Consider the following 9,967-nt stretch of genomic DNA (forward strand, 5'->3'; position numbering starts at 1 on the left):
GTGGACGATGCCAGGGTCAGCCAGCCAGAAGCTGCCTCCTCCACAGCCTTCCCGCTCGTTTAATAAACTAGCTGCACTCCTGACGTGGCAGAAGGTACCCTGTGGAGATCTGCCCTCCTGTTCAGTCCCAAACAAGAGGCTAGTCATCCAGTGTAAATCCTTTCTCTGTCACGACCCAGGAGGAATTAAGCCACCTCTGTCGCCATAGGGGTTCAGTGATGCTCAACATCTCATAAGACAAGGTCTGCTGCGCTTGCCTCTGAGATGACCTACCGTACCGTGGAGCAAAGGAGCCCACTCTAACTTGGATGCCGCAGTTCAGCTTCCTCTCGTCTTCACATAGTCCTCATCGGCTGTGCAGGAAGGTCTGTGCTTTGAACTGGCAGCCTCCAACCCGAGAGAGAACTTGGCATGGATTGTACACACCGTCAGACAGACATAGACGCGCGTAGGCACAGTCAACTGCTGCCACACCTAGTTGCTGGTCTGTACCTCACTTTTGTGGTAGGATGCAACTCCCTTAGTATTTCCTCACTGGGCCGGACAAGATAAAGACAAGAGCAGAAGTAATCAGCTTCTCCATTGGAGAAAAGAAATCAGAGCTCTTGCAAAGGACTAAACAAAATTTCACCCAAACAAAAAGAACAGCTGATCATCTTCCATTAGCAATGGGAGCAAAAAATACACAGAATTCATGGCTATCGCCTCTAAAGACTCTTAAAACACCACCACCTAACACTTCTTTAATTACAAGGTAAATCAGTGACTGCAGTCATGTTTCACAACGGAAATCATAATTTGTGGGCTCGGAGGCAGAAATTTCTGAGGTTAATATCCCGCCCATCCCCAACCATTAAAGTATGATCGATCCCACGCGTTCTGGGAACGACATGCATGCGAATACTTCAGTATGATGGCTCTCTGCCGTGTCCACAAAATGGAAGCGGAGGTGCTCAATTCCAACGGAAATATTTGGCATTAGAAGCAAGTTATGCTCCAAAGAACAAGTGCAAAGACAAAAGAAAGGAGAAAGCTATTTTCTACCAGTTGTGCAATTACCTCCATTCCCATTAATAAAGCCATGACACAAGGCTCGAACTACAATGGCTAAAATACATACACCAGAAAAGGACAGCTTTTCAATTATGCCATATTTTTCTTTTATACATTACAGACTGTATCGGCTGGAAAGGGATTTTTAATCTTGGTTTATGTAATCTGATTCTCAGAGAAGTCTGAAGTTTGGTTTGACCTCAGTTGCACTCCAAATTTAATCTAGAAATGGAACATAAAACAAAACCACCCCCAAATCTCCACTTCCCTGAAAACTGATTTGAAATAGAAACACTGACAGGTACTTTCTAGTTGCAATTTGAAAATGAATGGGAAACGACTGGCACTATATATAATTTCTGAAGGGTCAATACTGGCTGTGGTGCCTCTTCTCCCAAGGACCGAGTTGGTCCAGAAGAACTCTAGGAATAAAAGCGAGCGGGATTAGGTGTGGACTCACGAACGGAGGTGACACAACCTACACAGCAGGCACCAAAAGACGACGAAGTTGTTCAGAAGCAGGGCCAGCAGCTCGAGCCAACTACTAGGCTGTGTTCACCAGACGCGAATAGCCTTTCAGGATAGCTAAGTCTGCATCACACGTGCATCTTTGAGATGTTTGTTCTCGCATCGTGCATAAAGCAGCAACAATAATACTGAAGGATAAAACAGCTTAAGTTTTAAGTATGTAATGCTTCCTTTTCTAGTGCATCAACACTACAGCCTGCCAAGCCCCTCTGAAGACTCTGCTTTTAAGACCATGACAACAATGGAAGAGTTTGGGTAGCCCAAAAGCACTACCGCAGTTCGATTCAATCCAGTTTGTGAACCCAGGCACAGCCCCTACTCAACGACACGGACAACAAACACGAGAATGTGATTTACAAAACCGCTCGGAACTTTCCTCCCCTGCTGTCTACAGTCTTTGGTAATCTCAGAGGGACATTGCAAGCAAGGGGTATTTTATGCAACTCAATCCAGAAATGAGAACAACATTTGAGAAAGGGCAGCATTTCCAGCTGGAGCTCACATTCAACTTCCAGAACAAAAGAACTGACCTAGACCTGTTAAATCCTGCTGTGTCCTGTTTTATGGAGACCAACGCTTACAGGGCAGAGGAATCTGGAATTCCCTGCAGACTAACTGGAATATTGCACTTGGCAGACTGCCTCCAGCTAACACACATTCAGTAACTACAAACTGCCTACCAGGAGCAGCAGTCACTTCCCAGATTCAGGGGTTCATTCCAACAGCACCGAGTCCTCTCTTTCATCATCCACCGCTTCATCTGCCCACAGAGACCAAGCGAGGAGCCAGCAGCAGCACATGTTTGTTTGAGAGGCTCCACTCCTGGTATCAAAGAGTATAACAGAAGGGTGAGGCAGCTACTTTAGAAGACTCGGTTCTGCAGAATTGTAAGAAGAATTTTGTTTAGGAGAGAGTTAGTTTGAGGTCGAGGTTTCCAAATAACTCAGAGACTCATTAAAAAGAAAAAAAAAAACCCAACAGCAACAGAAAAAAAAACAACCCTCAAACAAGAAAGGTAAGTTCTCAGCTGCAGGAGAGCATGTATGAAGTGAGGGAACGCTAGCATTGCTCTTTCTACATGTGTTGTACTTTTCCCCAGCAAGGGCTGTGGGGATTAAGCTACTACCTTTCAACATTAGTGCTGTGCTGTAATTTACGGAGAAGGATCTGCATCAGGTCAAAGGTTGTGAAGCTTATTCCCACTGCAATTGGACCTTTGACCCAGTTCATGCTGAGTCCTTTGTACAAGCCACGGATTAGTCCCTCTTCTCTTATAATCTCCTGCATGGTGAGAAGGATGGAACTGTACGTGTGTCCCATAACCCCCGCCGTCTGCATTCGTCGGCGAACCACATCCAGGGGGTAAGAAGCCGACTGGCCGATCAAGCCTGCACAGGCACCAAACAAAAGCCGCTCCGGAGGGGATGGCTGCAATTTCCCACTGTGATCTGGGAAAGAGAAAGTAGCAGAGTGTAGAAAGCTTCTCGTAATAAACACATGATTAAGGTCAAGTGGGCTGAGAGCCAAAGGGAGCACTGAGTGCCAGAGCTCCCGAGATTTTGTTTCCCACTTGGTTGTTAGCTGACTTGGTATGTCACCAAGTCCTTCTGCACCCAGGATTTGCACCTTCTTGTTCCTCTGCAAGACAGAGACACCACTTTACTGCAGGTTGCCTCCTTCACAGTCTGGAATTGGAGAGACAGAGGCACAGGGCTCCACAAGCACAGAACTTTACAGTTGGCTTCAAGGCCAGGAAAAGGTCTTGTACCACTGAATCTAAACGTCTTGAATTGGCCAAAAGCCTGCACCATTTCATTTGAAAGCAAACCAAGTTGCCTTTACCTGCATGGAGTTTCTTCAGCGTCTCGTAGGTGAAGAAGCTAAGCCCAGCATATGGAATCACTCCAAGGATGGTTGGTGTAAATCCCCTATACAATGTCTTCAATCCTTCCTCTCGGGATATTCGGATGAAGACATGAACAATATTGCTGTACCTAGCATGTGGACACAAGAAAACCAAATCTGCGCTGGTTAGTGACTGCACACACCCATAATATTTCCAACAGGACTTTCTGAAGGATCAACAATTAATTAATTCGTCTCTGAGCTCATCAAACAGCTCAGAAGGGATTTCAGAACCCTGTCTGCAAATGGAGAAGCCAGCCACCAGCTCTCCTATAGCCCTCTCACAACGTGCTATCCTGTCTGTCAGATCTCTTCCGGAGGCACTGTGCCAGCTGGCCTCCCAAAGAACCCCCACGCAGGTTTTACTAGTGAGGTCTTTCAGTATCGATCTCCTTCCAGTCCCTGGACTAACCAGGGCTCTGGTCATTTAATCAGCGCTCAGACCCCAGCAGTAAGAGGTTTATTACACCAAAGGCTCCGAGCAAGAAGTGACCCAGAAAAATGGGAATAAAGTCATCTGACCTTAAAAGAAAGTTCTGCATTTGTTCGTGGTACTTGTACTTGCTTTCGTTAGGCACTTACATCTCCTTCGGCGTGACAGCCATTCGAGCACGGACCATATCCAAGGGGTAGGTTAACATGGCAGCCGTTGTGCCTGCCAGAGAGCCAGCAATGAATCGAGGAAAGGGTGTCAGCGCTCTAAAGTAAGGTGAGAGAAGAGACCAAACAGATCACCTGGAGATGGAAATACCACGTGGCTTTCGAGCATGGCTCTACTCTGTCTGCTACTGAATCCCTTCCCTGCCTGTGTCCTGAAGAGAGTTGGGTGGGTGGGGGTTGAAGCAGCTGTGGTTTGCCACAGTCATTCAAGACGGAGGCTTAGAGAAAATCTCTGTTGAGGACAGCAAGCCTGACTTGGGGCGTCTCAGACACTACGTGCCCAAAAGCAAGAGGCTCAGGCCACGTGCACGGCTCAGATAACAGCGCAGGGCTGGATCTCATTGCTTCTCCTGCAAAGAAAAGCTCTTTGTTTTGCCTGCCCACTGTCAGCACAGGAAAGTGCTAACTCAATGTCTAGGCCACTTCTTGCTCACGCCTCTAGAAGACAGGGTCGTCTTCTCACAAAGATCTCCCTTGCGCACGATGAGAAGCCCAGCCCCTTGCTTAGCCCCCTCACACACCCTGTTCTACGAAGCCATCATGAGAGGGGCCGGCACAACTCTGTACCAACAGAGCTTTCAACTCAGCAGGCCTGCACAAGGCAGAGAAATGTGCTCCCTCCCTGCAGTCTACGGTCCCACAAACTGCTCCATCCTCCTCCACAAAGATCAAAGCCACACCGCATCTTACTTTCCCTGGAAGCCGTAGTAACTCCCCAGGAGCTGCTTGTACTCTTCGTGCGCACAGAACTGAATGGCAGCATAAGGGATCACGCGGACCATGGTGGCTGAGTTCCCTCGCCAGAGACTCCAGAAGCCTTCGTTGAGGTAGGTGCGATAAATCAGCCTGTAGGCTTCCTGCAGGCAACGGATCAAAGGTCAGACAGGGAGATCATGATAAGAGGGAGTCCAAACAATAGAGGGGGAAAAGGTGACCCTACAGCTTAACCTCTCCAAATCCTCCTTCCCACCCCAACCATAGTAAGCTGATACCAGCTGTTTACGCTCGCAACCCTGACTCCAGAGTAAGACAACTAAAATGTCTTCTCTGGGGAGACTGAATCAGATACACTAAAGCAAAAAAGAACCAGAGTCAGGAAGACAGGAGTTTCAGATTCAAGACATCTTCATTTTCCCTCTGAGGGCAAGGCACAGAGCTGGACTGCTGTTTGCACAAACCATTTCTCAACCCAAATTAATCTTCTTAGTATAAGACAGAAACATTTGGATTACACGTATTAGCACAGCACACGTGGAACAGCTGTAACGCACATGCAACAAAACATTCAGCAAGCCATGACAGCGATCAGCTCCCAAGTTCAAATTTCTTTTTATAGTCTGAAACAACTCCAGTGGTGGCTGAGGGAAAGAAAGCAACCACAGGAGAAGGCGGTCTAACAAAACAAAGCCCTGAGCAATGCCACAGCATTTACTGTCATGTCACAGGTAGGACCTGGAGTACAAATGAGGACTGAGGCCCCTCTGTGCTAGGATCTGGATAGAACCATGAGCATGAAAGAGCACTGTCCTAAGGAGTATTATAAACAATACTGTTTCCAGTCTTTCCCTCTATGCTCCTTCACTGTGAGTGCTGCTCATAAAATCCAAGCAAGAAAGTTAAATAAATATGAACAAAAGATGCTGTTAGGGCTATTACTACCATTAATCAAACACTTCAGGTCAACAGGAGACAGACACATCATCTCACCTTGGCAGAAAATCTTTTTGAAGACACTAAAAAGAAAAAATGAGCATTAGGTCTTGCAATACATTTAGATGGATCAAATAAACCATACAGGTATTTTATCTAAGGAATAAAAATAGAAGCAAAAGAATTAATGCAAAAGAAAATAGAGATTCTTTATAATAAACAAAGACTTTCCACTGGTAAATGCTCCCAAACTCTCTTTTGCACATAAGTTCATTTTCCTACCTACTGTTATGAAAATGCTCAGTTTGTGTCACACTTCTTATTTTAAAGCACTAAAGATAAATTAATAAAAAAGAAAAAATAAATCAAAACTTCACCGACCACTTATTTTAGTAAAGCATTTCCATGCACAGGTTTCAGACTAATGCCAGAATCCAGCAAAGAACAGGTCCGTTTAGTGAGGCTCCACGCAAGAATGGTTTCATCCTAGCAAAACTCAAATGAGCGCTGTTTCTTTTCTTGCATCCATTCAAACTGACAGCATCTCTTTAACTATGTAATACACAAGGCATTTGGAAGCAAGATTTATTTGGCATAGAGCAGCTGTGTTTTGTAACATTCCTACAGCAGGAAGGAAACCCAGGCTAAAACCCGAACAGCAACGCTAATGAAACATGGTTCCAATTAAGTGTCTATTGCAGTTTCTTTCAAACTCCTTTGAGACTTGTAACCTCTCAAGTGTATCAAACAATCACATGCAAATACATTTTCACCACACTGCTCCTTTATGCAATTCCACACTTTTTCTTTTTTTTAAGAAATAAAAACACCTCAATAACCAACTGCAGCTGGCTCTGCAATGGAAAAGAGCTCCTTTCCCTCTCCCAGAGGAACACTCTTCAGTCTCTAGTTCAAGGGACAAGCTTCCTACGCTCTCATGACCCAAAGATGCTTTCCCTCTTCACAGACAGGGAAGAGGCCCCAAAGTAAAAACCTTTAGGAGAGCAAGAGACTAAGAAATCCATTAGATACAAAGGCATTAGTCAGAACAGGCACGTTTTAATCATATCCTTTGCAGCGAGTTTAATGGGCCAAACCAAACAGGTCTTTTTATAAATGTAGTCCTGTACAAATTAAAGGTGATTTATACGGTCAGCTGTTGACTCACCCCAGTTCTGCAGTTTCCATCTCACCTCTGATCCTGACATTTCCAACCTTAGATGAACTACAGTGTTTGCTCTGGTGAGAAAGCACAGCACGTACTCATTGCTGCGCGAGCATCTGGTCGCAGATGCAATCCCAGCCTGCAGCCAGCCCGGGCTTTAGCTCCCTACAGCTTGAACTCCCTGATCTATATCCCCGCTATTCCAGACCTCAGCCCCTGCTATGCTGAGAATGAAAATCATGTCAAATGAAAGTCAATTCAAAATTAAATCTCGTCCAGGGATTAAACCTACCCAATTCATTTAATCCAGGATGTCAACCAGATTTAAAATTCTTGGCCTCACCAAATGGCTACCGTATTAACGGTCTGCACTCTTCCCTTTGGGACAATCAGTGTAGCTGACAGTCCCTGCACAGAAACAGGGGAACTGAACAGAGCCCATGACGGGGCTGAACCCCCAATTCTGCTAAACACATGAGAATTTTCTATTCCAATTAGATGAATTTCATTTTCAGTTACACACTTTATGGGTTCCAAAAAGGGCTTTGTAATACAAAGCTAGGTATGCCAGCTTCAATGCCTCTTGCAGTACTTTTCATCCTTAACTTCAACTCTAACCAAAGCAATTCAGCTGCAATACAACGCAACTCGTAGTAGAAAAGACTGCATACATTTGAGGAGGCACAGCCTGGCATCCAGCCTTTAGCAAGAAACTCAAACAGCTCAGTTACCTCCCTCCAGTGTCACCACATCTCCTTATATTGCTTCTTTTCCCTCCTCACCTTATTTCTCCAAACTGAACAGACACAGAAATCCAGAGTATTAGCAATCAACCCCTCAAATGCTGCCTTTACAGTGTCTGTTTACTCTGCCCCCCAAAACCCTCCCTTATGTCACAGAACACACGTGGCCAGCCATCGTTCATGAGCCACAGGCATCGGCTCTAACCAGCAATGCGCATCTGCATTACACTGAAACAGCAAAACTCTTGCTGACTACCGTGAGACTTGGATCCAATAGTACGGGCCAGATGCACAGCTGATTGACACCTGCAATAATCCTACCAAGAATCAAACAATAGGTTTTTAAACTCAATTCACTGTGGTAACGTCGCTATTCTGTCTGCATCCTGCCAGGTCTCTGCAGACTGAAGGAGGGCAAAGCACTGCAGAACAGGCTGGGTGAGCAGATCAGAGAAGCTGGTTTGGATTTTGCTAATAATAAAGGAAAAGCATTTCGCAAAAGCCAACGGGACTCACCTTGAAACATGATTTTTGTCCTATCCAGTGGAGCTACTGCAGTTTTAGCAACAGCACCAGCCAATGCACCAGACATCAGGGAGTTGAGTACTTTCTTTTTCTCCTGGTTACCCTGGAACAAAGCATTGTTCAGTATGACACAGTCAATCCTAAGCTCAAGTTGTAGTATTTCACCTTTGCTGCAGCATTTACCTCCTCTTAAGAACTTGGGTCAAAATTCTCCTCCAAATTTCAAGCACAGTAAATTACTGGTCAGATCACGAAGTACAAAGATTAGACTTGTCTGCCAAGATGCGAAGTTCCAAGGTCTGCCACTCCTCACATCTACTGTTTTCTCCCTAATAAGACTTCTACCAGCTAAGCCACTACCTCCTCATGATTCAGGCATGTAGAGAAGGGAAGCTTCTTTCTTGCCCTTCCAGTAACACACAAGCCCTATTTCCACATCGTTCCTAAGATCCTAAGAATAAAACAAGACAGGTTTCCTACTATGAGAAATGGAAGTGTTTTTGTTATTCACATTCCTGCCACAGCTCATATTTATAAATCAGCTATCTTCTGGTAACACATGGGCAGAAAGCAAGTAAATGACTTGAAATCTGACACTGTGAAGGTTATGGACTGAAAGACAAGTCAAGACAAGGCTTAAAAGCGTTAACTTCTGATACGCCTTGTGTTTTCACGGAGAAGGCGAGTTAACTTTTTTTTTTTTTCCAGAATGTTTCACAACTCAGAAGTTAATGTTTCTTACCAAAATACATGGTTCAGCTCAATTTTCCCTTCCAATCTCTGCCTGTCTGGTGCTAAACGCAAGGGTAGCCACGCAAAGGCAGAACTGTGCAAACTTCAGCCTGAGTTTTGCTCTAAATCAGACCAAGGTTCAGTGCTGTCTTCTCTTCCAGTGTTTCTAACAAAAGTCGAGCAACAGCAGCAAGAGCAGGGAAACCGAGACTTATGGCTCTCTTCCCAGCTCTGCCACTAAAGACATAACAAGACATAACCTTGAACAACAAACACAGCCCTGCCTGTCAGCTGTGAGCGATGCCCAGCCTCTTCCCAGAGGGCTGGAACTGCTTGGCTATCCTCAGAGAAAGCAAAAAGTTAGACGTTACGTGGCTTGCACATACACTGCAACTCTTTCAGGACTCCACAGCTCAAATCCCATTGAGATGCTTCCCTAGGACCACAGCCACGCAGCTCTTCTCTCAAACCCACTGCGTATAACCAACCATCTCCTGCTCTTACCTCTGATGGAAGATGGATTGATGTAACTGGCTCCACATCCTGCCGTTTGAAATCCACTTGACCTTCTCTCACACCATTACCCATACCAGTTGCACTTACAAGTGGGCAGAAAAGCTACGGCTCCTAAATTGAAAATAAGAACAAAGCAAGAGTTAGTGTCAAAAGCAGGAAATATGCAGGTAAAAAAAGCTTGTACAGGAAGGAGGAGCGACCTATTCCCAGGGCCATTTTCAGTAGGAAAACTCCTCTCCCACGTTCCCAGATGAAGAGTATTTCCAGGATCCTAGTGCCATTTCCTTCCTTTAAGGTGCAAGAGCGACCTACTCCCAGGGCCATTTCAGTTTCTCCCACGTTCCCAGATGAAGAGTATTTCCAGGATCCTAGTGCCATTTCCTTCCTTTAAGGTGCAAGTGTATGTGGTGCTATGTAAAAACTGTGTCAATCATATTCACTCTTTTCAGCCCACAAGGAACTCGGCTGCAAGTTACAACATCAAAATAGC

At 45.3% G+C, this 9,967-nt stretch overlaps 1 protein-coding gene across 1 annotated transcript; it reads right to left on the reverse strand.

Annotated features, from left to right (window-relative positions):
• Positions 1–2,613: 2,613 nt before the first annotated feature.
• SLC25A42 (solute carrier family 25, member 42) lies at positions 2,614–9,587 on the reverse strand. Its single transcript, XM_009707233.1, has 7 exons — positions 9,466–9,587; positions 8,221–8,332; positions 5,854–5,879; positions 4,837–5,003; positions 4,069–4,185; positions 3,424–3,575; positions 2,614–3,029 (listed from the first exon to the last, which is right to left on the reverse strand). The coding sequence occupies exons 1-7, from the start codon at positions 9,547–9,549 to the stop codon at positions 2,704–2,706; spliced, it is 984 nt and encodes a 327-aa protein (XP_009705535.1). The 5' UTR covers positions 9,550–9,587; the 3' UTR covers positions 2,614–2,703.
• Positions 9,588–9,967: the final 380 nt, after the last annotated feature.

This window comes from Cariama cristata, unplaced genomic scaffold, assembly GCF_000690535.1.
Source record: "Cariama cristata isolate BGI_N322 unplaced genomic scaffold, ASM69053v1 scaffold32749, whole genome shotgun sequence".
In the NCBI taxonomy this organism is placed as follows: Eukaryota; Metazoa; Chordata; class Aves; order Cariamiformes; family Cariamidae; genus Cariama; species Cariama cristata.

Coding starts and splice junctions, on each gene's coding strand:
- SLC25A42 (XM_009707233.1), bottom strand. CDS start 9,549: ATGGGTAATGGTGTGAGAGAAGGTCAAGTGGATTTCAAACGGCAGGAT. Junction 5,880..8,220: donor GACAAAAATCATGTTTCAAG/GTGAGTCCCGTT, acceptor TTTTCTTTTTAG/TGTCTTCAAAAAGATTTTCT. Junction 3,030..3,423: donor GCTGAAGAAACTCCATGCAG/GTAAAGGCAACT, acceptor TCTCTTTCCCAG/ATCACAGTGGGAAATTGCAG.